The sequence below is a fragment of the Neopelma chrysocephalum genome, unplaced genomic scaffold, assembly GCF_003984885.1.
Source record: "Neopelma chrysocephalum unplaced genomic scaffold, ASM398488v2 Primary Assembly neopelma1_116, whole genome shotgun sequence".
Classification (NCBI taxonomy): Eukaryota; Metazoa; Chordata; class Aves; order Passeriformes; family Pipridae; genus Neopelma; species Neopelma chrysocephalum.
Window position 1 is genome coordinate 2,158,451 of NW_020897778.1, and position 24,834 is coordinate 2,183,284.

The window sequence follows — 24,834 nt, forward strand, 5'->3', positions numbered from 1 at the left end:
GTTAATCTGTTCCTTGCGGGGTGGCTTTAAGGGGGATGCCTGGTGGAAAAGGAGGGATGAGGGAAGCAGGATCCGCACACGGGATCAGGGGAGCTGTGGGGTGCGTGACAGAGGGTCAGGATGTGCAGGAAGGGTGGAGGGACTGGTCCAGTCTGAGCACCCTGCGGGTTAAAGGGAGGGGTGAAAAGGTACAAAGGGGAGCAGGGAGGGATCTGAGTGTGCATGGAGGGAGTGGGGGGATCAACACACTCATGGGAATGGCCAAATGGAGCGGGGTGGGGGAGCAGAGGACTCTGCAAGAGGGGACAGGAGTAAAGTAAAGTGGGGAGTGTTGTGAGAGAGTGTGTAGAGTGATGGAGGAGGGAGGGAGTGCACACGGGGTCTGTGTGTGCAGGTTAACGGGAGGGGCATGAGCACTCACACGAGAATGAAGGGAATCTGATGACACATGGAGTGGAAGAGAAGCACTCCTGGGGCATGTGGGGAGGGGCAGCGTGGGCACTGGTGAAGTCAGGGGGGCTGAGCCATCCCTGGGATGTAAGAACAGTGTGAGCTGGGGGGCACAGGGGGGTGGGGGCACCTGAGCACTTGGTGGGATGGTGCTTGGGGTCTGGCTGTTCACGGTGGTCCCTGAAGGGCTGTGGAGCCCGAACGGAGAGTTCTGAGGGGCTGGAGCAGGGTCTGAGGGCTGGAGGGAAGGGAGTGTGAGTGTGAGGGTGGAGTGTGGTTAGAGGGCTGAGGGTGGGACCCACCTGCAGCTGTCCCCAGGCAGCCCTGGTGCATTCCCGGTGCCCAGCACTGAACCCTCACAGCAACGCTCAGAGCCACGCCAGGAAAATCCCAGGGAGGTGCAGGAGCCTCCGGCTGCCCCTGGCAACAGTGTTGTGTGCTGCTGCCATCTCGTCTGCCCTCTCCCAGCTCCTCCACAGGCCCCGGGGCGAGGAGGAGCCACCGGCCGAGATGGACTCGGACCTGGAGGAGCATTTGCGCGCGGCTTTCCAGGACAAGCTACGGCTGCTGCTGTGAGTGAGACCCCTCCGTCCTCCCGGGGACGGGCAGCTGCTCCCGCGGCGGGCGCTGCTGGCTGGAGCAGAGCAGGGGGTTGGCAACGGGGCCAGCACCTCCTGCGTCCCCGCGGGTATCTGTTTGTGTTGCCGCTGCCGGGGTGGGTGTCACCGGGTGGGTGCTGTGTCCCCAGGGAGGAGGGCACCCCAGCTGCGGGCTGGGAGGAGGCGGGGGGGTTCGCCAGGGTCTAACCAGAAAGCTGAGGTTGTGCCGTGACTTGTCCTTCCCTGGGGGGCAGCGCTGGCGCTGGGGGTCTCCAGGTGGGGGCAGGCTGAAGCGGGAGGAACGAGAGTGGGCGAGAACCCGAATGGAGGTAGAGATAACCCTGTGGGGTCTCTGCACACACGGGGGGTGGCCAGGCTCCGCAGGCAGTGGTGGTCCATGGGGGTCCTTCCCATGCCACGATGGCAGATGCCCCTGCCCGGGTTCTCTCTTCCCTCCAGCCATGCTGAGCTCCGTGCAGCCCGTGGCAGGACGGTGCCAGCGCGGGATGCAGCCACTCTGCTGCCCTCCACTCGCGTCCTGCTGAAGAGGCGGGAGGTGGCAGAGGTGGAGCAGGAGCTGCAGAGCCAGCGGGAGGTAAGGGTGGCCCCAGCCCGCCGTGTTCCCCCTCCCCAGGGATTGTAGCGTGCCTTGGGGACGAGCAGACAGCCGGCATGTCCCCAGCCGTTCCCGGGCTGGCACCCACCCCTGCCTCGGGTGCACCAGCACAGCGTGATGCTCTCAGCACCCGGTTGGTCCCGCAGGAGTTTCGGCAGAGGATGGAGCGCCTGGCGCAGCGCCGGGAGCAGCTGGCCCGGAGGGAAGAGGAGCTGCGGGATGTCGCCCTCAAATTCGACGCCTTCCTGAAGGTGCCGGGGCGGGGGCCGGGGCCGGGCTGACCGCGGGGACCGCGCTGAGCCCGTCCCACCCCACAGGCTGCGGCGGCGAGGCGGGAGCGGAGGGCGGGCGAGGAGCGGGCACGGGCTGTGGCCCAGGGGGCCGAGGCCACCCGCCTGCACCGGGAGCTCGAGGGGCTCCTGCAGCACAGGGAGCGCCTGGCCCGGCGCCTGCGGAGCCTCCGCCGCTTCGGGGACTACCTGCGGGACGCGCTGGCCAGCATGGGGCAGGTGAGCCCTGCGGTGCCACCTTGGCGTGTCCCCGAGCCCCTTGTGGCAGGGGCCAGCCCCGTCCAGGGCAGCAACTCCCGCAGGCTCTCAGCCCCCCCCTCCCACTGCCCAGTTCCAGGATGTGCCGGACATGCTGGTGCATTTTGGGGTGCTGGCGGAGGCACGGGCAGCCCTGGCACAGGAGGCAGAAGCTGGGCAGGAACGGCTGGCCCAGGGCAGGGCTCGGCTCCAGCGGTACCAGGAGGAGATGAGCACTGAGCTCCTGAGCACCAACAATGAGCTGGCCCAGCTCCACACGCGCCTGGAGGCCGCCCGCCAAGACGTGCTTCAGTGGGTAAGAGGGGATATGGGGTGACCCAGGACCCCCCACCAAGGGAAAGGGGCAGCAGTACAGACCCCTGGTGTGTGCAGAGGGGAGATGCCCAAAGTGGTGGTGGTATGCTGGGTTCCACCCCCTGGGCTGAGCTAAGGGTGCCCACACGAGCCCAGAAAGCAGCAGCTCTGCATAGGGGATACACAGCCAGGACTCCTGGGTCCCCCATCCTGGCCTGGGGGGTGCAGGAGGACACAGGGTAGTGTTGGGGGGGAGCCAGGGCTTTGTTTCTGTCCCCTAGGAGTCCTGCTGGGCCCATGTCCAGAGCACAGCCACCCAGAAGACCCTGCTGCTGGGGCAGATCAAGTTGGCTGTGCTGAACCTCTTCCAGCTCTCCACTGCACGGCTCAGGATCCCCATGGATGTGCCCCTGGAGGACACCAAGGCCCAGTTGGACATGGTCAGTGCAGCCCTCTCCCCTGGGCAGCAGGGCTGGGGGACACAGGGACATTCATGTCCCTGGATGGCTGTGGCATCAGGCTCCCATCTCTGCAGCTGCTGCTCTGCCTGCGGGGTCTGACTGACATCTGTGCCACCAGCAGGCACCCACTGCGCCACAGGGGTGCCAGGCTGTCTTGGAGCCAGGAATAGCCCCTGGGAACACCTGGCTGCTCCCAGGGCTAGGGAGAGGCTGCCAGGGCCAGTGTGGAGACACAGGACCCCTGGGGATGGAGGTTGCTCTTTGATGAGTCTGGGAACTCCACGACGAGAGGCAACGTGGACGGCTGTGGCACAGGCACACTGGGGGGGCACTGCTCCGGGGCAGGAACACGGAGCTGCTGTTGGTATCTCCAAAGGTGTCTCCCATCAAAATACATCCCAGCTGTGGAGATGCGGGACTCACTTGTTTTAGGACTGTGCCTGGGGGTGGCCTGAGGGAGGAGGAATTACCCCAGGCACGATGCTTGGAGCAAGGTCAGAGAGGAGTCGGGATGCAAAACCAGCCAAGTTTTTACTGTCTCCTTCCCTGACTCCCAGCCCAGGTGTGGGGGGAGTGTTGGGGGCACAGTCCCCTCCCCTACATCCTCTTCCTCAGCTTGCCTTTCTTGGTGGTGCCTGCCCGGCGCCCGAAGGCCATTTGCCGCAGCTCCTGCACCCGCTGCCGGTTCCTGGCCTTGAGGCGCTTCAGGCCCCCGCTCTGCAGGAACCGCTGCTTGGCCGCCTTCTTGCGCTGCTTCAGGATCTGCTGCTTGTTCTTCAGCTCTGAGCGCACCCTGCCCTGGGCCGGGGGCTGTGTGGGCCCTGCAGAGTGACATGGCCACGCTCAGGGCGGGGGACAGAGCCCTGGGGGGGTGATGTGGGGCTCCATTGCTTGCTCTGGGTACTCACCTTGCCCGCGCCTGTGCTTCCCTCTGAACTGCTCCCTGCTGTGCTGGCCTTCGTCATCCTCATCCCGCTCATCAACCTTGTACTTCTGCTTCCACTTCTCATAGCTGGGACGGGCAGGTTAAGGGAATGTGTGGAGACTCTCCTCACTTAACCTGCTGTGGTGTCTGACCGTGCTCCCTTCCCGGCCCCTGCCCTGGCAGGGGATGGATCCGCAGGAGCAGGGCCCAATGCCACGTGGCTGCCAGTGGGTCCAGCCCCACTCCCCCAGCCCCCAGCCCAGGCAGCAGCACCCACAGGCAGGATACAGGTTGTTCTTGTAGGAGCTGCTGATGTAGCGCCCACTCTCCGTCCGCACCTTCTTCTTGTCCTCCTGGCCCGTCTGCCCCACGAACCGCTTCTTCTTGCGGTCCCTGCGAGAGAGGGGAGTGCAGTGAGACCAGGTGGTGGGACCCCCAGCCCTAATTCTGCCCCCAGCCCATGGCCAGACCCCACTCACCACTTGAGCAGCTGCTTGCTCCTGTTGAGGTTGTGGTTCTCGTCGCCCATGAGGTCCAGGACGGCCCCGGCCGCCTGCTGCTCGAAGGCGCTGCCCTCGCCGCCCACGCTCAGCCTGCAAGGGGGGTCATGAGAGCAGCCCCTGCACAGGCTGGGACAGGACAGGAGCAGGAGCCCCCCCAAACTCACCCCCGCTCACTCTCGAAGTCCTTGGGCCGGTATGGGATGTAGAAGTCCTTGACCTGCTGTGCCGGCTGCTGTGGCTTTTTCCTGGGACCATCTTCTCCCCCTCGGCCCCGTTTTCGCTTCTGGCCCCCCACATTGGAGAACACGTCCTGCATGGGGACAGTGGAGGGGTTGGGGGAGCCACAACCCCCCCAACATCCCTGCAAGTCTGTGCACCACCCCCAAGCCATGGCACATTTTGGGGGCCCAATTTTGCTGCCATCACTGGGCCAAAGCCACTCTGCAGCAGCTCCTGTGTCCATGACTCTGTTACCTGGAGGTCTTCCTGCTCTCCTTCTCCTTCCCCATCCTGGGGTCCAGGCGGGGCGGGGCACTGCCCTTTGAGTGCTGCTGCCCGCTTCTCCTGCTGCCCACGCTGGAACTTCTCGATCAGGGCACTGTCGTGGCGCCGCTTGGACCTCATGACGGTGCTGGCCAGCGTCCGGGATGTGGCATTGATCTCGAAGATGGTCTGTCCCCCAGGGTGGGAGCATGATTCCCAGTGAGCCACACGGACCTTCCCTCCCACCCAAACCCAGGCATCTCAACTCACCGCCTTGGACTTGTATGTTTTAATGCTGTCCACGAACTTCAGCCTCTCCAGCTCAGTGTCTTCGAAGCGAGCGCCTGCGGAAGGCGGGCACAGAGAGGGGCACAGATCAGTTCCCTGGCAAAGGCAACGGGGTCCCCTCTCTCAGCACTCCCGAGGCACTCACGGAAGAGCGGGTGCATGCCCAGCTGGGACACATCCAGGTCCTTGGCCCTCTTGATGGACTCGGGCGAGGGGCCGGGCCGGGAGCGCAGGTACTGCTTCTGGGCGTTGTCGGCGACGCGGCGCAGGCTGCGCAGCTCCAGCGAGCCCTCGTGGTCCGTCAGCAGCAGGCACTCCTCATCATCCACCAGGCTCTGGGGGACACGGCCCAGGACCCCACCAGCGTCTGCAGCACAGGGGACACCGTGTCACCTCCCCAACACCCACCCTGGATTTATCAGAGAGGCCCCAGGGAGCTCGGCAGTGCTCAATCAGCACCCCCAACACCCCATTTTCCGCATCGCCCCTCTGTGTGAGGGCCAACCATAAGACCACAAACTCCAGCACTGGCCAAGGGTAATGCCCCAGTGGCCCCGTGGCCACTGTTCCAGCTTGGCCATGCAGCCAGTGCCTGCCTCACCAGCGGGCATCTCCTGGGCTCCGGCGAGGACGAGCGGGCGTCCCAGGAAGAGGTGCAGGTCGAAGACATAGGGCATCTCATCAGGAGCCACCAGTGAGTAGGCAGTGCCACTCCGGCCAGCTCGGGCCACACGACCTGGCAAGGGGAGGAGGAGAGTGGGAAACCAGACCCCGTGCCAGCCCAGCCTGTCCCCACCCAGACAGGGACCCACTGGTGTCCCTGGGAGCCCATGCACATGACATTTACCAGGTGGGCATGGCTAGGGAAGGGGCAAAAAGGAGCCCACCACAGTGCCATTCTAAAGGGAAGGTGCCAGCTCTGCCCCTAAGAGCTCCCACAGTCCAACTGGGACGTCGGGGACACTCCTGACACTTTGTCTCCAGCCTGTCCCCTGTTGTCATGACACGGCGACCTCCTGCCCCGAAGGTGCCACCACCAAGCCAGGGACATCAGTGCCAGCTCAGCAGGCCACAAGGATGGGGAAAACAGGGGACAAGGCACAGCCCACTCACACCCTCCCTGTCACCCTGAGGGACCCCCAGAACTCTGTGTGGGGCACTGGCACCCACCGACACGATGCAGGAACAGCTTGGCCTTGGCGGGGAAGCTGAAGTTGATGACATTGTCCAGCATGGGGATGTCCAGCCCGCGGGCGGCCACGTCTGTGACCAGCAGCACCGGGCACTTGCCCTGGGAGAACTTGGCGATGTTGATCTTGCGGGCGGTCTGGTCCAGAGAGCTGTAGATGTGGGTGCAGCGGATGCCCTGCGCCGTCAGCAGCTGGGGAAGAGGTGGAAGAGAGACAGGATCCCACCTGGGCATGTGCCCTCAGCCAACAGACAGGGCCTGAGACTCCAGGGTGCCCACTCAGACACTCAAATCCCACTGTGCTCCACCTCTTTGAGGGGTAGGTGAATGCAGCACCTCCACAGTCATGCTGGGATTTCTTCTTCAAGCCACTGAAACAGTGGCAGAAGCTCCAGCAGGGATATCCACAGCTGAAGACCCCACGTGGGTCTGGAAAGGTATCCTAGGCACCCCCAGGGGTACATTCTGGGCACCTCCAAGTGCCACTTACCTCCTTCAGATACTCCGTGTGGTGCTTGGTGGCCACGAAGACGACGGTCTGGTCCTGGGGCTTCACCACACTGCGGAGCAGGTGGAGCAGCACGGCCGGTTTGTCGTCCCCACGCACGTGGAAGAACGCCAGCTGTGACGGGAGGGCAGCGCTCAGCCCTGTGTCCCACCCTGTGCCAGCCCTGCCACCCCTGTCCCCTCCTCAGGAGCAAGTGGCTTGTAGGAGGTGCGGGTACAAAGCCCAAAGCCTGTCTCACCTTGAGCTGCTCGCTCAGCTTGGACTCCACATCCAGGCGGATCAGCATCGGCTCGGTGAGGCCTGTGGGATGTGGGACACACGGGACACGGGTCACATGTGGGATGTGCTACTGGGACCAGCCCCCCTGAGGGGCGTGGGGACACCAAGCATTAATCCAGCTCAGTTTGGTCAATGCTGGGCTCAGCCCAGCTGTGTCCCTGTCCCCAGGCTCCCCCAGTGCCACCTGCCCCCTGCTCCTCACCTGCCCGGGCAAACTCGACGAGCAGCTTGGGCAGTGTGGCGGAGAAGAGGACGGTCTGGTGGCAGTCTGGGAGCCGGGCAATGATCTCGTGGAGCTGCTCAGCAAAGCCCATCTCAAAGAGCCTGCAGGGCAGGGGACATGGGATGTGGCAGGTCCCTCACTGCCACTGCAGGGACACATATGGGGACACTGCCAGCCTCGGGACCCCCCTGTGCCCCACTGACCTGTCGGCCTCATCGAACACCACGTACTCCACAGTGTGCAGCTTCAGCTTCATCTCCACTGCCACGTGCACCAGGCGCCCGGGGGTGGCGATGATTCTGTGGGGACAGAGGTGGTGACAGGACTGAGGAGGTGACAGTGTCCCCACCCCATGCTGGGAGCAGATCCCAAATCCAACCCAAAGAAGTCCCACAGGAAGATGCTCCAAGGGAACACCAGGACATGTCCATCAGGCACACTGGCTCTAAACATCAGCGATATCCCCAGAAAGGAGATATCATTTCCAGGGGCCATTTCCCCGCCAGGTTCCCTCCCTGTGCCCCACTCACATGTCCGGGTTCTCGTGCAGGGCAGCAAACTGGTCCTCCATCCTGTGAGAGAGGGGAGAGGCTGGAGTGGCACAGGGCGGCTCAGCCCCTCACCAGGTTTTGGGAAGGTTTTAGGGAAGCAGGGACCGGTGGGGGATACAGGGACAGCTTAGCTTACTTGTCTCCTCCCAGGATCAAGGCTGTCTTCAAGCCTGTGAACTTGCCCAGCTTAAGGGTGAGAAAGAAGCATGTTGGAAACCAAACCCATCGCTCCCATTGTCCCCACTCGCCCCTGCTGTCCCCTGTACCTCCTTGGTGAACTTGAGGGTCTGCAGGGCCAGCTCCCGGGTGGGAGAGAGGATGAGGGCACGTGCCCCGGCCTGGCTGGGTGCCTTGAGCCGCTCGAACATGGGGATGAGGAAACAGGCCGTCTTCCCGCTGCCCGTCCGTGCCATCGCCACCACGTCCCGGCCGCGCAGGATGGGGGGGATGGTCTGTGACACACCGACGTCACCGTCACTGCCACCGCCACCCTGCCACCCCTCGGGGAGGGGACCCACCGCCCCCCACGCTCACCTTCCTCTGGATGGGGGTGGGCACCTTGTAGCCCTTCTTCATGATGCCCTTGAAGACGGGGTAGCTGAGGCCTGAAGGGACAGGGACAGGTGAGGGGGCGTGGGCAGGAGGGGACAGTCCCCATCCCAGGGACAGCTGTCCCCCACCCCACACGCACCCATGGACTGGAAGCCCCCGGATTTCTTCTTCTTCTGGTTCTGGGCCCGAACCATGGCCTGGGTGTCCAGCTCGGCGTCAGCGCCATCGTCCTCCTCGGCGGCGGTGGGGAAGGCAGGCAGGGCGGGCGCGGGGACCTGGGGACACGCCTGTGGGGATGGGTGTCACAATGGGGCCAGGGCACTTCAGCTCTGCACTGCCGGCATCCAGGGCAGGGACATCCATGCTGGGGACAGGGGGTGCCAGGGACACTGGCACTGGGGACATCGGCAAGGGGGACATAGGTAGGTAATGGAGACAGTGGTACCGGCGACGTTTGCAACGGGGACTTGTACTAGTAATGCTGGTACTGGGGCCACTGCCACTGGGGACATTGGCACTAGAGGCACTGGCATTAGGGACACAGGTAGGTACTGGGGGCATCGGCACTGGGGACACCAGGTACTGGGGACAGTGACACTTGGGACATCGGTACTGGGGACGGTGGCACACGGCAACTGGCGACACCAGGACGGGGCACAGGGGCACCGGGAGCACTGGTACCGAGGACGCCAGCACCGGGCGCAGCGGGGACAGCGGCACACGGGGACGGGCACGGCGGTACCGCGGACACCGCCCACACCTCGGGGCCCTCCCCGCTCCCCCCGTTCTCCCCGTACCGGCGCTCCCCGGGGCTGGCGGCGGCTGCGCGGCGGCGCCATGGCGGGACCGGCGGCGGAACCACGTGGCGGGGGCGGAAGGGGCCGGGCCGGGGCCGCGCCCGCCCCGGGGCCGCGGCCATGCGGGCGGGGAGAGCGGCACCGAGACCGGCCCTGGGCGGCGGCTCTGCTCCCGCCCCCGCCCGCTCGCCGCGGGTCCCCCGGGGCCGCCGCCGGGCGCGGGCCTCCTTCGTGGACGAGTCGCTGTTCGGGCGCCCCGCGGGTGCCCGCCCGCCGCCGCCCGCCTTCGCACCGCCCTGGGCGGCTCCTCCGGCTCCCGCTGCCGGCGGCTCCCGGCCGAGGAGTCAGTGCAGGTGAGCGGCGGCTCAGGGTGCTCCCCCGGTCCTGCTCGCCCCGGCCCCGCAGCCCCCGGCCCGCTGTCCCGCATTTCGGGGCTCACTACGCGTGAAGGGGGTCGGTGGCTCCCGGGAGGGTCTGGCGGGGGGTGTCAGCCTCCCACGGGGGTCTCTCCGCCCCTCGTGAATCCCTCCCCATCCCGCTCGGGTCCTGGTGATGCCGCTCTAACCAACACGTGTCTCTCCGCTTGTCGCCCCGCCAAGGTCCCGAAGCCACGCTCCGTCCTTCTGCGACGAGTCCCTGTTCGGTGCCAAGCCCCAAGGTGCCGCTTGGGCAGCTCCGTGGATGAGGAAACAAGACATAGCCAAGCTCCATACGCTGCTGTGGAGCCCCCCGCCCGCCCCTCGAAACCAGCCCGGCCTTTCCCCCCGCTCCAGGGGGACACCCCTGAGAGCCGTGCACCCGCCAGCCTCTGCCCCTCCGGCCACAGCGGGCTCAGAGCCCGGACACAGGGGCAAATCCGGTGGCTGGAAGTGTCCCGAGAGCAATGCCTGCTCCGAAGGCTGGGGGCCTCCTGTCAGAGGACGTTCCCAGTCTGTCAGCCGGCTCAGCGCCCCCTTGGAAAGGCTTCACCTGGCTTCAGACAACCTCGGGACAGAAAGGTGGAAAAACCGGAGTGCTCCGACAACCCCTGCCTCCTCCGGAGGCCCTCTGATGAGGGGCAGGTCCAAAAGCTTGTCCGGACCTCCTGTGGCCAGGAATGGCAAGGCAGCAGGTGGCTGCAAGCCCAGACCACCCTGGAAGTGATGCCAAATGTCCCTCTGGATGTACATAACAGCCTTAGAACTACCTGAGACCTCCTAGTGACCAAGTGTGTGAGGACCCTGTGCTTTTCTGTGGCTGGAAACAAAGGATGGGGCTGTTCCATGCTGGAGGACAAGCCAGGAGCTGGAGGTGACCACAGCACTGGGGGCAGTGGAGGGCACAACCCCACAGTACCAGAGTGGGATGGCCTTGGTGGGAACAGCCACTTCCATCGATGCCCAGTTGTGGTCAGATGAGGTGTGGTAACGAGTCAGGTTCCTGCTGTCCGCGAAGTCCAGCTGGGAAGTCAGAGCAGCAGGAGACAGGAGTGCCCACAGGGTAGTCCAAGGCCCATCCAGGAGAAGGACCACGCACAGGTACAGTGACAGCCCAGAGCAGCAGGGACAGGCAGGGCCCAGCTCCCAAAACAGGGAGCAGGGGGTGCCACCGGGGTGGGGGTCCCAGGCGAGGCCAGCCAGGGCAGCTGAGGTCTGAGGGTCCCAAAGGGAATCTTTGCTGACCAATTCTGGGGAGAGGAGTCCTGCTCTGTCCTGCCTGTCACGTGCAATCACAGGATTGCTCATGGTTGTGGGAATGCAGGCGATCCCTATTTCAACCTCCTGCTTGTGGCAGGTGAGCTTTGGCTTTATCCAGTCAGGTGCTGGAAACCCCCAAGGGTAGAGGCTGCACAGCCTCTCTGGCCCCTCTCCCACTGCTCCACTGTCCTTGAGGCAGAAACTTTCCTTTTATATCCAGTCAGAGCCTTTGTTGTTTCAATTTGTGTCTGTTCTCATTCTGAGCACAAAGCTTGGCCCAACCCTCACGGACACCTCCTCTTCACAGGTACTGGGAGGCTGCTTTTAGCCCCCCCCAAAACATTCCCTTTTCCAGAGAAGGAGCCCCATTCCCTCTGCCTCCGTGCACAGGACGTGTGCTCCAGCCCTGACGGCCTTGGTGTCTCCCTGCTGTCCTTGCTCCGTGTCATCGACGCTTTAAGGTCTCCTCTGGCAAGTCTGGAGAAAGGAGGATGAGTTTGGAGATGAGGAATGGCATCACCCTGCATCCTGCTGGTGGTGGGATGGCCCCAAGCTGGGTGGGGTTTGTGACAGAGGAGGATCAGCTGCAGGGATTTTGGCAGCTCATGGTGATGAGCTGCTGAGTGGACACGTAACCCTATGGCTTGTGCTGAGGGTTGTTCACAGCAGTGCCATGCTGTCACCAAATAAATGATCCAAGACAAATCTGGGACCTCATGTTTGGTCCGTGGGATGCTGCTGAGCCATCTGGGCATCTCCGAAGACTGACTGAGTAAAGCATCTCCTCAGTTTCCATCCCTGAGGTGGGAAAGAGCAGCTTGGTCTGTAGGAATGTAGGTGGGGAGGCAGATAAAGGACATGGGCTGGGTGACTCGGGGTTTGCAGTCACTGCTCCCTGGGGAGGGAGGCTGTGGTGAGGAGCTCATGAGGTCAGGGAATACAGGAGAGTCCTGGCAGTTTGGTAACTCCCTCCAACGCAAAGGGAAACACTCCAATACACCCCAGGACACACTGAGCCAGGTTAAGAGCATCATTCTGCCCCCAGAAATTATTTTATTGCACCTTGAGCACCAGCAGGATTGTGCCTTGACCCACTCCAGCACGTGGAGCTGGAGCCAGCCAGGAGCCTGCCCTGCAGGGATTTTGTGCTTATTTCTTGGCCTTCTTGCCCCCTCCCTTTTTCTTTGTCTCTGGCATGAGGAATGTCTGGAACAGGCGGCTTTCCTGGATGTGGGTGTTGTGGCTCAGGTTGTGGCTGTATCCTTCCCATTCCAGTCATTCTCCTGCTGTGTCCAGGAACAGCAGGTAAGCACGGTGTGTTTCTCCTTCAGGACAAGCCCTTTCCTGGGTGCAGACAGCACAAAGTACCTCTGGTTCAGCCTGCCAAGGCAGCAGGTGCCAGTTCCTGCAAGCTTGAGGGCATTGAGCAGGTTCCTCCTGCACATCCCTACAAAGGGATCCTTTTACCTATCCCAGATCTGGGTAGAATTGCCCCTGGCTGCTGAACTGAGCCTTCCCAAGGGACCAAATGAAGGAAATGTGCCTGAATGGGACTTTTCAAGAGGTGTCAGGTCTAAATACCTTCATGCTCCTTTGAACCTCCCCAGAAAGCCAAGGACAGTTGGGTTTGGTGGCACTCAACAGAGGAGGAGGGTTAGGGGATCCAGCATTCCTGGGCCTGGTGCTCCAGCCACCTTTGGCAGGTAGAAAGCAAGAATAGCCTGATGTTGTTAAAACCTGAGAAGGTGAGTGAGGATCCTTGGGATTAGCTCCAAGCTCTCGGATCTTTCCCGACACTTCCCATTGTGTCAGTCCAGCAGCTCTTCTCCACCTGGGTAAAAACTGGAGGGACATGGAACAACTGGGGCCTTCTCAGAAGAGGGGTTGGGGGTGAACCTGAGCCTGCTCAGCTTAATTTGGGATGTGGGCACAGTGATGTGCAACCTGTGAAGGCTGTGGGCTGGGAGAGAATCCGGGTGTGATTTGGACACTAGATGGAGACAAGAGGGTTGAGGATAGACAGAAAAGCGGGAACAGTGTTCCCCAGCAGCAGGGGGATGAGTCGGATGCAGTGGAGTGAATCATCAGCCCACTGGGGTAGCTGCCCCGAAATCTCAACAGCAGAGAACTGAACCAGTGCCATACTGGAGAGCTGGAGACCTTGAAAGGTGGAGCCTCTTAAAATGAAGAGAGATTTTATCTGAAAAACAAGTTGACAGGGGCTTGTATGGCCAGTTTGCTCCTACTGTTGTGTTCAGGCTCCAAGGAATCAGCAGGGAAAACTCAGAGCCCATCACATCAGCCACCTTTCCTGTCCCAGGGTGTCACCGAGGGCTTCCAGGAGGTCAGACCTGGCACTTGCTCGCTATTTACACCACAAGGACAGTGTTGGTGAAATAGAAATGGGTTTATATGGGTTGTTTGCATTTTGTTCTGCAAACATTTTGTTCTGTTCTCACTCATGTGGGTGCTTTCCTGTTGCTCTGTCCTCTTGTTCTGCCGGGGCTGTGCAGCCCAGCACAAGAGCAAAAGCTGGTCCATTACTGCTGGGCCTGCCCTGCCTGCTGGAACTGGTGCCTGTGTGGTAAAAAAACATTAAATCTGTATAAAACGAGGCAGGGGGAACGTTCATTCTTTTCCTAGCTCCAGATCCACACTGTCCAGTGTCACTGATGCTTGGCTCAGGCAAGAGTTGTTGATACAGAGGCCTGAATCAAGCTGGGACTCCTGCCTGCTGCTGCTCTCATTTCTCTGTCTGTTCAGCACTGCTATAAATCTCACTTTCCACCTTTCACTCAACCCTGGCTCCTTTGACTTGAGTCTCTCAACAAAGTACCAGCTGCTCTGGGAGCTTCCAAAATCACCTGTGCCCAGCCCTAGGTGCTACAAACAACTATAAAAGACGTTTTAGTGTGTGGGCAGTGTTACCTTTGCTCTGCTTGGCCCAGACCAGCTCCCTTGTTTCTCTACACAGACACCTGTGTGTGTGGAGATCTGTAGCAGCTGGGTGTGCAGCCCCTCTGATGTGGAACAGCGCTTTGAGGAGCAGGTTTTGAGGCTGAGGCAGCGGATGGGGAGAAAAGGTGGTCCTGTGAAGAAGCTGCTTGCTTGGGCATTGCAGTTGTGTTGCTGCAGGGCTGCCTTCCACTGAAATCAGCAGAGTGCTGAAGTGGAACGGGCACCCCAAAAACCAGCATGTGCACCCTGCCAGGAGCTGGCAGGAGCCAGGGGGTTGCCTGGCACAGGCAACAGCCTGATCTGCAGCACTACAACAGGTTTAATCTCCTGCAGGACCTTCCTGAGAGCCAGTGTTGCTTCTCAGTGCTCCCATACAGGTGTGGGGGGTTGTGTCCTGTAGCTCAACACCTCCTTTGGGAAAGTCTGTGGCTCCTGTTCCTGATAATGCATCACTTCCCACTTGGTCTGGGATCTTGAACTTTGAGCCAGCTCCTGTAAGCTGTTGTTGGGATCTCACATCACATTGCCCTGGTAAATCCAGCCCTGGAGGGTGAAGGAAATACCACCAAGAAGGAGAGGGCACATCGAGGCATCAGGTGGGCTGCAAAGGTGTGGGTAATTTAAGATTGGACAGCTTTGCTCTGATATCAAGGGGGATGCTCCAGCCGGACAGAGGCTTTTCCTACCCATTCCTAACACTGACAGGAGTCCTACCGGTGCCAAAATCCATTTCAGCCACTGGGCAGAGCCTGGTGGCTTTACCACTAGAACTGGGCACAGATGGACTGTCCTGGGGGCTGCCTGTGGGCGAAACGCTCAGCCTGGACCACTGGAACAGGTTTATTCATTACACAGGCTGCTCACTTCCAGCTTGGGAATCCTCACCTCATCAGGTGTGGATGGAATCCCGGGCCCTTGGGATGTGTATTCCATGGTGGGCCCCTCACAGCACCTGCTTTACCCGCGGGGCTGGGCTGAGGCGCCCTCGGGGCCGCACTGATCCCTGCAGCCAACGGGAACTGGAACCTGGGAACAGGGACGTCCCTTCCTGGAGCGGGGGAAACGGGGTGGCCCAGCCCAGAAGCTGGTGTGGGGGTCCCGGGGGGAGTGTCCTGGCCCAGCCCCGTAGCGAGAGGGGTCCCCGGGGGGGTTGTCCCTGTCCAGCCCAGGAGCGGGGGTGTCCCGGGAGGATCCCGGTCCAGGTTCCCCTCCGGGCTCCCCGGGCCGCTCCCGCCGTTGCCCGGCAACCACTCCGCCCCCTCTGACCTCCGGGGGCGGGGCCTCAGCGCAGCCAATGGCAGCCCGCGATCTTCTTCCCGAGAGCCCACCTCCGCCAACTCGGGCCAATCAACGTCCCCGCCTGTCCTGAGGGACAGCGCTGCTACCCAATGGCGAGGCGGCATGCGCGAGGGGAGGAGGAGGGAGGCGGGATCAACACGGGTCCTCCCGCAGGGGGCGGGGCCGCACGCGGCTCGCGGATTGGCGGGAGATGCAAACGCTCCGCCCTTTAGGGCGGGGCCGTGGGTGAGGCAGCCAATGGGGAGGCGCGGGGGGCGGGGCCGCGCGCGCGGGGCGCTGAGGAGCCGCGGACGCTGCGGGCGCCGGTTCGGAGGGGCCGGGACGGGCCGGGGGGTCCCGGAGGGTGTTCGGGGGGCTCGGGGTGTCCCGGAGGGTCCCGCGGGCACGGGGGGCTGGAGCGGAGCCGGTTTACGCGTGGGTGAGGGGGGCGGCGGGGCCGGGGGGCTCGGGGAGGCGGCAGGGCCGGGCCGGGCTCCGTGACAGCTCCGTGCCCGTGTCCCTCCCGCCGGGCAGGGGCAGCTTGTGTGGGTTGTCCCCGCGGCGCTGCCCTGGGCCTGCTTGATTTTTCCTTTCCCCGTCACCTTTTAGAGAAACCCGTGACCTTGTGGGGCATCGCGCAGTTAAAAATATCCCACGGGAACTTCATGTGTGCGGACTCCAAGCGGCCTCCGGGGCTCCCTGTTTCCCGTCCCCAGCTGGGACCGAGGCGTGCGGGCTCGTCGGGGGACAGAGCCATGTGTGACGGGGACACTTAGCACCATGCTGGCTCCGGATGCGACACCCCCGCTGCCCCTGGTGCCGAGGGGTCAGGAGTTTGCCAGGGAACGCTTTTCCTGCTTCCCTGCTGCCCTGCGCTGGCTGGGATAGACAGCCCGGACCTCGCTTTTTGAGTTCAGCTTTGGCATAAATACGTCGAGCTCGGCATCCTGCGTTTTGCTTTTCTGGAAAGCAGATAACTCGATCTCCTTTTGGAACTGTGGTCTCCAGAGATGGGTGCGTGTAGTGTTATGACCATGTGTCCAGAAGACAGCCCCGATGGAGGACATTCCCGGGACAGGTTTTGACACAAGCGTTTCACAAGTGGGACTGGAAAAGGCGTTATTTAAAGCTCTGGGAGCAGCAGCCTCTGGAGGGACGGGATGGCTGTGAGCATGGACGATGACGTTCCCCTCATCCTCACCCTGGACGACAGTGGGAGCACTGCCTCAGCCCCTCTGGATGACCTGGATCGGGAGGAGCTGCCTAACGAAAGTAAGATCCCTTTGTCATTCCCTGCCCACTTGTCTGTCTCTTTTGTGGTGGTTGCTCTTCCCGGTGCTTGCCAGGGCCTGAAACTCTCCGAGTTGTCTCTCGGCATCCCGGGGCTGCCTGAGAAAATCACATCAGGTAGTTGCTGCTTGTGTTGGTTGTTTGCTCACAGCTCCATGTGACACTGAATGGGCTGGATGGATCCTACCAGTGCTGTTTCTAGCACACATTTTTGGGTTTCTGTGTGACCTTAAGCCCAACCCTTCTCCAGGTTGTCCCTGAGCATCTCCTTCCCTTGGCACTGCCCCACTGCAGTTACCTCATGTAGTATTTTCCTATAAACATCTGCCCTTTACGACTGTTGTTTTGCTCATTTCTTAGTTTACATTCTGATTTTTGCAATAAGAAAAGTGATAATGGGCCGATAAATGCCTTTAACATTTTTATTGTGTTCTTATCAAACAACCTGGAGTACTTTTAGACAATTATTCCTGCTGGTGTGAGCCCCAGGGGTTCAGTGGGGCAGAGCCAGTCTGTGAGCACTGGGAGGGGAAAAACAAAAGCCACCATCACTCACCAGCTTTGGGTTTTTTGTATCTTCATTAAACCATCACCCTGCAGCAGGTTGGATGGGTACAGAGATGTGTCTGAGCGTGTTCAGGGAGTTTCTGGTTTGTTTGCACCGTGTCACTGAATGTATCTGAGCAGTTTTGTTCCCCACATCCCTGTGACTTCCAGCTGACATTGCAGGTGCATGCACAGGTCTTGTGATCCTGCTCCAGCCCTTTGTGCCACAAGCTGAACATTTGTAACAAAGTAATCGTTTCCTGGCCTGGCATCCTTTTTTTATCCACATTATTATTCCTCTGTGCCTCTGAGATTTGATTCCTCTTCTAATCAGATGGATTCCCTTAATTTGCTCCTTCTGTGACTTCCCAAGTCAAGACTTAGTTTTGGACAATAAAGATTCTTCCTCTCTCCTCCCCCTCTTCTCCCACCCCTGCAGTTGACTTTCCCTAAGCTCTGCTGCATCCTTGCTCCATCCCATCTGTTTGTCTTTTAAAAAGTTAAGCTCTCTATTTTTAAGTTAAATAGAAGAGAGAATTCTTCCTCCATCCACTGGTGTATTTATAGGATTCCTTGTGACTAATTTTAATCACTCTTCTGTCTTTCTTCCCCCCGCCTCCCATCCCTTCAAAGAAGAAGTTGGGCAAGGCTTAACTTTTGCTTAAAGCCAACACTACTGTGTTAAAGCACAGGCATGAGAATGGATGTATTAATAAATAAAAATACTCCACAATCTGCTTCCCTGGAAATACAGGGCAGTTGTTTAGGGGCCAATTTTACGCTTCTTAAAAGATTGCTGTGTGGTTTCTGAGACCTCATTTCCTGGGATTCTCCGAATGAAATGTCTCTTATTTTGCCCTATGTTTTAATCGCTGTTTAAGTTGGATTTGCTGCAAAAATATAAAGCTTATTCTATGGAAGTGATAGGGAAGGAACCTTCTGAAGCCAGGGTGGGATGGAGGATTAGAGGAGGAAGGCTGGCATCAACAACTTGAAAGGCGCGTTTATCTTGAGAAGCGGGAAGCTTAAATGAGTGAGTGAGCACAGTGACACCATCACTGGCAAAAGTAAGCTTGTTTAAAAACCAGGACGTGTGGTGCAGCTTTTCCTCTTTGCCTGCATGGAAAATCTGCTGTGAAATGCAGCAAATTTGTATCTCATGGAGGCTGTGAGGAATCAAATGTGTCCCTTCTGCTCTGCGGCCCCTTTGCTGCTGAGGACTGAAATGGCATTAACAGAACTGTGTAATGTCGTGGTTTTAGTCAGAAACTTGTCTTTCCCAGGGAAAAAGAGTATGTGAGAAGTTCTTTTGAAGAGAGGGAGAACCTCCCAGGGTGATGATGAGGACATGGAGACAGGGAAGGTCAGGAGGCTGTTTCCTTCTGGTTTTGTCTTCCTTTTGCATAAACTCTGCTAATAGAACATTCAGCCAGAATTTGGAGGAACAGCTCACTCCTTACAGTGCCTCACCATCAACTCCTGAGGATTCAGTGGTGGGTTAAACACAAAGCTTTTATTTCAGTGTGTCCCCAGAACAGGCTGGGACTGTTTGCAGTGAAGGACCCATCGTCCTCTTCCAAGTGACACCAAGGGAAAGACAAAGTCGCTGTAACTGCCCTTTGTTAAATCACACGTTTGTGGTTGATCATAATTTTCATTCTTGTTTTGTGTTGCTGCATCCACAAACCTCTCTAAGTTTTAATTCATTTTCCTGTCACAAGTGTCTCCCTAAGTGCTGTGTACCTGTGTGGTTCAGTGTATCAGCTCTTGTGTTATTTAAGGAACTTGTTGTGCTTTTAAAAGAGAAAAACCTACCCGTGGTGTGGCTTTGTTACAATCGGGTCCTTGGGTAGATGAATTTGTAGTTTTGGGCTCTTGGTGTTGATTGTCTGGAAGTGCAGACAAGTTGCTGGGTTGAAATAAGTAGAAACAGGGTTTTCCAAAAAAAAATAGCAGACGTAAAAAGAAAGGACCAAAGTGCAGGAGTGGATTCTTTTCCAAAGCTTTCAGAAGAGTCCTCTCCTGGGTAAGCAAATGTCTGGGGGTTAGAATAAAAGGAAGCTAAAGGAGAAAATTGTGTGGAAAATTACATTCTTAGACAAAATGTCCAGCTGCAAAAATTAATCTCCCAAATAATCCAGCTCTTAAGCACTTAATGGGAGAAAATACTTGCATGGGGAGGAATGTTAAACCTCTGCCTTGCTTGGCTTGTGCTGGGATACAGGGCTTCCAGGGAGCTCCCGTTTGCAGCCACCACAAAGGATCAGGATCCTGCAAAGCTGACAGGAATTCAGCCCACAGCCAGAAAAATGTGGTCCCTGTGGTGCTGGTGGTTTTCTGACTGCACCGTGTAGGACTTCAGCGCTGGGGAATTTTTCTCTCAAGCTCCAGCAGCTGAAGGAGACAGAGAGCAGCTCTTTCATCACTGAGTCCACGCTAATGAATGTGACGCTGCCCTTCCCTGGAACATCTTATCTGAGGATCTCTGAGTGCTGTACACGCTCTGATTAAACTCCCCAGCACCTGCCTGAGGTGAATGACTAACATGAAACTGCATTTCTGTGCGAGGCAAAAAGGGGGGTGCGATCCTCGCGTGGCCTCTCCCAAAATCGTGTTCTGAGAACGATGAGGACCTGCCAGGGTTTAGTGATTTCCCATCCCTCACCCAAACTCCTGGGAAGTGTTCAAACAGAGTTCTCAAAATATCTCAAAGTGCAATGTCTGTTTTCCATCTACAAAGGCAGCGTGGATAGCCTTGAAACTCCGGGACAGTGTCTCTCCTTGAGCTGATGGGAACTATAAGCAATAAATGAGTGCACATTGATTTATCCTGTATTAGATCAGGTACAAGATTCTCCTTTACCTCCACATGGAAATTGCTGTGGGCTCAAGTGGAGTTTCAGTGTGTTCAGAGCAGAAAGTACAGCTCCGAGTGTCGGAGAGGGAACAATGGGATATTGTCTGTTTTCCCACACAATAGGTGATGGCAGGGGGAAGAAGTCATCTTTCAACTCTGGGTTTTTTACAAGAAAGCAACTGCTTCTGCTGTTGAGGTAAAAATTAATTATTGGGGGGGTGGGGGAGCAACTGCAACAGCCAAGAGAGACGTTTTCTAGAAGGATTGTTGGAAAATGGGAAGTTATAACTTTGAATGGGGTTTCAGGTGGGCCTTTGCAATCTCACTTCCTGCTGTCTAAGCAGTAAATTGTCAGGAAAACTAGAGCCAGCCTGGCCTTTTGGGATTGTTGACATGTGCCCCTGTGCCTGTCACTGCTGGGAATGAGCAGGTAGCCCCAGCTGTGTAAGGAAAAGGAGATTTCTCTGTTGGTGAGGTTGGAGGGGAGTGCCCCAGGTTTGCTTGGTGAGGAATGTGGGTAAGGAAAGCCCAAAGACTGTTGGTTGTGCCTGTGAGAGTGTAGTGTGTGCTGTGCTTCCCAGAGTGCTGGAGGGGGCCTCTGCCCTTGCCTGGTGTCTGCACAGTTCCCTGATGGAATGTGTGAAGGGGCTTTCAGCAAAGCTGTTCTTTTTGTAATTGGCTGGTGGAGACCCATGTGGTGGTTCTGAACAGTCTAATTACAGCAGTAATGGATGTCGTGTACACTGAACTTGTCTTCTTTAAATACAATTCCTTTACTAATCCCCAGGTAGACATTTGCTTTTGGGAGTGGCCCAGGATTTGGGGCAGTTAATGTTCTTTTGAGGCACGTGAGCCACCTGGATTTTGAAGTATTTGGTAACCAGTGCAACCTGAAGTGATAAAAGTCTCTTCTGTGTTGGATCTGGTTCCAGAACATGTTTGTATCAGCAGTGAGAGGGTAAGTCTGTCCATGTAGTCCACAGCTTCAGCTCATCTGGTCGTGGAATCGTCCCAGAGAACCACAGAATGGTTTGGGTTGGGAGGGACCTTAAAGCTCATCTCATTCCAACCTCCTGCCATGGGCAGGGACACCTTCCACTATCCCAGGTTGCTCCAAGCCCTGTCCAAGCTGGCCTTGGACACTTCCAGGGATGGGGCAGCCACAGTTTCTCTGGGCAACCTGTGCCAGGGCCTCCCCACCCTCACAGGGAAGGATTTCTTCCCAATACCCCACCTCACCCTGCCCTCTGGCAGTGGGAAGCCATTCCCCCTTGTCCTGTCACTCCTGGCCCTTGTAAAAAGTCAATGAATCCCTGCTGTTCAGATATCCTTGTTGCCTTCTTCCTACTGCCACTTCCTTTAGTGCCATCTGTGGATGAAAGAGGTTTCCAGGTGTAAAACAATTCCTAATGGGCTGAGGAAACAAAGAATAAATACCTGGCCTTTGGGGAAATGCTGCAACCACACAAACTCTTAGTTGCTGTGCTTCTTGAGGAACCATTTCAATTGCTGTGGGTGCATTCTGGCTTTGCTACCTTTGGAGGAAAAGAGGCATTTTAAATGTCGGCCATCTGGCAGATTTAATAAATCCTTCAGGATCTGTAGGTTTTGGTCCTTGTGTGGAAGTAAGGATTTTGAAGGTGGCGATTTGGGCTGGGGCACTGGGTGTGAAATGCTGTAGTTAATTAATGGGAAGAAATAAGGGATGAGGGAACAAGCAACTGCTTGCAATGGACCTGGCAGATCCCAAGATTTCCAACAGCCAGGCTCTTAAACAGCCTTTTGGATTATCTGGCGGCTTTCTTGGCTGCTGTGCAGGATATTTTCTCACGTCATGGCCCCCAGTTCTACCGATTTGCCTTTAATTAGTTCCAGCAGCAGTGCTTCTGCTGCTGCCTTCAGAGGTGAAGCATGGCCAGACCACAGGACTGGGATCTCCTTTTGGGAAGCAGTTGGGTTCTGCTGTTGGAGCAGCTCCTCCCTGTACCTGGGGTGAGTCAGTTGATGTCACTGTGGGCAACAGTCTCACCTGGAAAGTGCCAATTACACCTGGTGTGGAAGTGGACAGACAGGTAGGCTTCATTCCTTTGTTATGAAGAGGTGCTGTTTTGCATTGCTGTGCATGATTTGTTTTTCTTAATATGTACCTGCTTAAAATTTATAGAGAGAGCAATTTTTTTCCGGAGCACAAGTGGTAGTTTCGTGCTGGATTGTTGTTTATGCCTCTGAAAGTCTCATTTCTCCAGCCTAACAGCCTTGAATTCTGCAGCTTCTGCCAGGGCTTCTCTAATCCTTTCCTGGCCTAGATGAGTTATAATGAGTGTTTTAAGCAAGCAAAGCGAAGCAAAACTGCCTCCGAGATGAGTGAGGGGTGAAAATCTTGGAAAGGGAAATGAGCACCCTAAACATAAGGAGATTATTGTTTTCTCCTTCAGTACAATTCGTTTCCCTTGGTGATGAGCTCTGTAAATACAGAGGAAGGAGGGAAATGCTGCTTTATGGGAGCTGTTGGGTATGGTGTTAGAAATAATGAAAAACGTGTTCCTGCTCTGTATCATCCTCTGGAATCTCACTTGTCCTGAGAATTCAGGTTTTTAAGGCAGGACTGTGCTTAAATACTTGCCTGAGAGGGTTGAGCTGGTACCTTTCATTCAGGAGAAACAGCACTGTATTGTCCAAAACTCAAAAGCATTTGTGTGGACACATCCTCACCGTGGCTGTGTGAACGTGCTGCCTGTAGAGGAAGAACCACGAGCCCAGTGCAGTACCAGGAGGCATCACGGGCTGCAGTTACCCAGGGTATTTTTTTCCAAGCCTTCCTTGTTTTCTGAGCTCTGCAGGAGAGCGGTTTGCACAATGCACACATTGTGTGTCTCACAGTAGGATGCTCTGTCAAACAGAATCTCTGCACTGTTGACTCTTTCACGCAGTGCAAAAGAAAAAATTCCTAGTGATTTCATCCTGAATGCCCCATGCTGTTCAAATCTGAGCCGGTAACAGCGTCTACAAGGTGGAGAAGACTTGGGTTAGTGTTCCATTATCCGGGAGTCAAATGGTTCTTTCTCCTTTGTCATCTCCCAGAGCACTGGGGATGGAGATCATCTTGCCTGCATGCTCGCTGTAAATCAGGGAGGACGCTGCAGAGTGGGGACAAGGGGTCTGGAAGCTCCTCACTGCCTTCCTGGAGACAGGAGTGATGACCTTAATGTTTTGAGGGAGGCAGCCTGTGCCCTTTGTGTGTCTGTTTCCCAGCACGCATCTTTTTGGGATGAGAACAGGACAGGGTATTCTGGGTGTTTTCTCCCTGAACCGATTGCTTTCGTTGGAAGAGGTGGGATAAGGGCACGTGCCATGGCATGGGAGGGCTCTGCTTTTCGAACAGGTGGTCCTGGAACTATAAAAGACGTTAAGGAGTCTGAAAGTGTTTGAGCTGCAGTTTTAAATCGACAACTTTCCAGCTCTAACCGGTCACTCCTCAGCCACCACAGCTGACTTGGGAACATTTGGCTCAGGAAGCGGAACAACAGTTGGAAACAAATAGTGATTAGTTTTTTCATGGCTTCCCAGGGAACGCATCAGTTTGTTCGTTTTCCCCCCTCATTTTTGTGATTCCTGTGGATTTTTAAGGCACCGTAGATGCAGGATGTTCGGTTTAGCCAAGCTTGCTTACTGGCAGATTAAAATGAGCAAAGGCTGAACACGCTGAGTTCACTCATCATAACCAACATGATGCTTCTCAGAACTTCCTTTGCCCTTGGTATCTTCACCGAGGAATCCTGCCTGCTGCCGTCAGCCCCCCTGCGTTGAAATCCCATTTTACCCATTTGAATGCTGTAAGAAGTGCTGTATAAACTAAACAGGAGCATCTGTGAAGTGGTTAGAGTTGTTGTTGATTGCCTTTTCCTTATTGCCTTCAGGGGATTTAAGCTTGAATTTGCTGGAAGTAGAATTTATGAGGCAGAACGCTCCATTTCTGATCCTTAAGCTGGGAAAAGTGCGGTGAATTTGATCGGTCTTTCTCTCACCTCCCATGTCTCTGGCTTTTGATCTGGACCTCGCAGGGCTCTCCCTGTGTCTTTTAGCATAATTGCTTTTTGCATGTGGAGAAGATGCCTGGTTTTCACATGGCTACTTTCTTTGTGGAGTGCTGTAGCAGCAGCTTTAGGATTTCATCCATCTGCTCCTAGTGAGCAGTTCCGCAGGAAGCTCCTGCACCTGTCCTTCATCTGGGAGAGAGGGAAGCAGGAAAGGTGTGTTGGTGTTGATGCACAGCAGCACTGTGGGGCTGGTGAAAGATCCTGAGGATGACAAGAGGAGACTGCTGTGATTTGAATGACAGTGTGGGGGTTTGAAGCATCCAGTGCTGCTTTTATAATCACGATCTGGTCGTGTCTGTTTGCAACAAAAGGCTTTTCTTTTCCTGCCCATGTGGGGGAATAAAATTTAGGATGTATTTCTCTGCACAGCCTTGTTAAACCCTCTAATTCTGTGGGGCTGGACACTTTAGCTGCTCTTGCATTTCCTATATAACATGTGTGTCTCTGCTGTCACCTGGGAATGTCTGACCATATGTATTATATTCCAACTCTAACTGTTTTTCTGAGAACACTTTCACTATCCCTAGAGGATTTGGGAAAGTTTATGGCACGCAAGCAATGTGGCCTGTTAACACTTTCCCTAAAATGCACAAATATGTTCCTGCTCTTCGTTAACCAAATGAAGAAATGTCTGCAGACTAAGTGATCAATCCCGAACTGGGAGCACTGAAAACTCCCCAGGGTCACATTAGACTGGTGAGTTGGCTGTGTCATTTAAGGAATAACCAGATGTGGGAGGAGGAAGGAAGGGATGCCATCACAGCTCGTGCTTTTGTGGCTGCTGGCTGTGGGCGTGGGCTCCAGAAGAAGAGGGTGAGGACAGTTTGGGCCAGCACAGTATTTCCAGTCTGTGCCATTTTTCCGTG

General features: G+C 57.1%; 4 protein-coding genes and 1 long non-coding RNA gene across 8 annotated transcripts in view; 3 read left to right on the top strand and 2 right to left on the bottom strand.

Annotated features, from left to right (window-relative positions):
- The first annotated feature begins 65 nt into the window (after positions 1-65).
- CFAP73 (cilia and flagella associated protein 73) lies at positions 66-3,377 on the top strand. 2 transcript variants are annotated; one of them, XM_027696689.1, is made up of 7 exons: positions 66-1,022; positions 1,509-1,644; positions 1,812-1,916; positions 1,983-2,174; positions 2,287-2,508; positions 2,789-2,947; positions 3,043-3,377. In XM_027696689.1, exons 1-7 carry the CDS (start codon positions 961-963, stop codon positions 3,136-3,138), a joined length of 972 nt encoding a protein of 323 aa, XP_027552490.1. In that variant the 5' UTR covers positions 66-960; the 3' UTR covers positions 3,139-3,377. The 2 variants fall into 2 exon arrangements, with proteins under 2 accessions (XP_027552490.1, XP_027552491.1); XM_027696690.1 differs by having other exon boundaries at positions 2,879-2,947.
- A 99-nt stretch (positions 3,378-3,476) lies between these two features.
- DDX54 (DEAD-box helicase 54) lies at positions 3,477-9,308 on the bottom strand. Its single transcript, XM_027696685.1, has 20 exons — positions 9,267-9,308; positions 8,609-8,756; positions 8,452-8,522; positions 8,184-8,369; positions 8,054-8,103; positions 7,897-7,938; positions 7,570-7,665; positions 7,346-7,467; positions 7,103-7,164; positions 6,847-6,978; positions 6,338-6,548; positions 5,769-5,903; positions 5,313-5,534; positions 5,150-5,223; positions 4,871-5,068; positions 4,561-4,706; positions 4,373-4,486; positions 4,182-4,286; positions 3,877-3,980; positions 3,477-3,789 (listed from the first exon to the last, which is right to left on the bottom strand). The coding sequence occupies exons 1-20, from the start codon at positions 9,306-9,308 to the stop codon at positions 3,566-3,568; spliced, it is 2,484 nt and encodes an 827-aa protein (XP_027552486.1). The 3' UTR covers positions 3,477-3,565.
- A 78-nt stretch (positions 9,309-9,386) lies between these two features.
- Positions 9,387-11,641, top strand: RITA1 (RBPJ interacting and tubulin associated 1). The gene is made up of 3 exons (XM_027696719.1): positions 9,387-9,619; positions 9,866-10,783; positions 11,250-11,641. Exons 1-2 carry the CDS (start codon positions 9,387-9,389, stop codon positions 10,407-10,409), a joined length of 777 nt encoding a protein of 258 aa, XP_027552520.1. The 3' UTR covers positions 10,410-10,783; positions 11,250-11,641.
- A 1,482-nt stretch (positions 11,642-13,123) lies between these two features.
- LOC113973978 lies at positions 13,124-15,168 on the bottom strand. Its single transcript, XR_003536408.1, has 2 exons — positions 14,786-15,168; positions 13,124-13,519 (listed from the first exon to the last, which is right to left on the bottom strand). It is a non-coding gene; the product is annotated as an uncharacterized LOC113973978 (long non-coding RNA).
- Positions 15,169-15,454: 286 nt separating this feature from the next.
- The window catches only part of TPCN1 (two pore segment channel 1), a 45,655-nt gene continuing 36,275 nt past the window's right edge, over positions 15,455-24,834 (top strand). Inside the window, exons 1-2 of one of the 3 annotated variants that reach the window (XM_027696743.1) lie at positions 15,455-15,504; positions 15,788-16,450. In XM_027696743.1, the coding sequence (XP_027552544.1) occupies positions 16,339-16,450 (112 nt within the window). In that variant the 5' untranslated portion in view covers positions 15,455-15,504; positions 15,788-16,338. Of the gene's footprint in view, positions 15,505-15,602; positions 15,618-15,787; positions 16,451-24,834 lie in introns of those variants that run through there. The other 2 variants (XM_027696744.1, XM_027696747.1) reach the window with 2 other exon arrangements.

Bases quoted from the DNA above. Each gene is read 5' to 3' on its own strand.
- RITA1 (XM_027696719.1), top strand. From the start codon at position 9,387: ATGCGGGCGGGGAGAGCGGCACCGAGACCGGCCCTGGGCGGCGGCTCT. The intron at 9,620-9,865 runs GTGAGCGGCGGC...CGCCCCGCCAAG, and splicing joins CGGCCGAGGAGTCAGTGCAG to GTCCCGAAGCCACGCTCCGT.
- DDX54 (XM_027696685.1), bottom strand. From the start codon at position 9,308: ATGGCGCCGCCGCGCAGCCGCCGCCAGCCCCGGGGAGCGCCG. The intron at 7,165-7,345 runs GTGAGGAGCAGG...CACATCCCACAG, and splicing joins CGTCGAGTTTGCCCGGGCAG to GCCTCACCGAGCCGATGCTG. The intron at 5,224-5,312 runs GTGAGTGCCTCG...CGCCTTCCGCAG, and splicing joins GGGCATGCACCCGCTCTTCC to GCGCTCGCTTCGAAGACACT.
- CFAP73 (XM_027696689.1), top strand. From the start codon at position 961: ATGGACTCGGACCTGGAGGAGCATTTGCGCGCGGCTTTCCAGGACAAG. The intron at 1,645-1,811 runs GTAAGGGTGGCC...TTGGTCCCGCAG, and splicing joins AGCTGCAGAGCCAGCGGGAG to GAGTTTCGGCAGAGGATGGA. The intron at 2,175-2,286 runs GTGAGCCCTGCG...CCCACTGCCCAG, and splicing joins CGCTGGCCAGCATGGGGCAG to TTCCAGGATGTGCCGGACAT.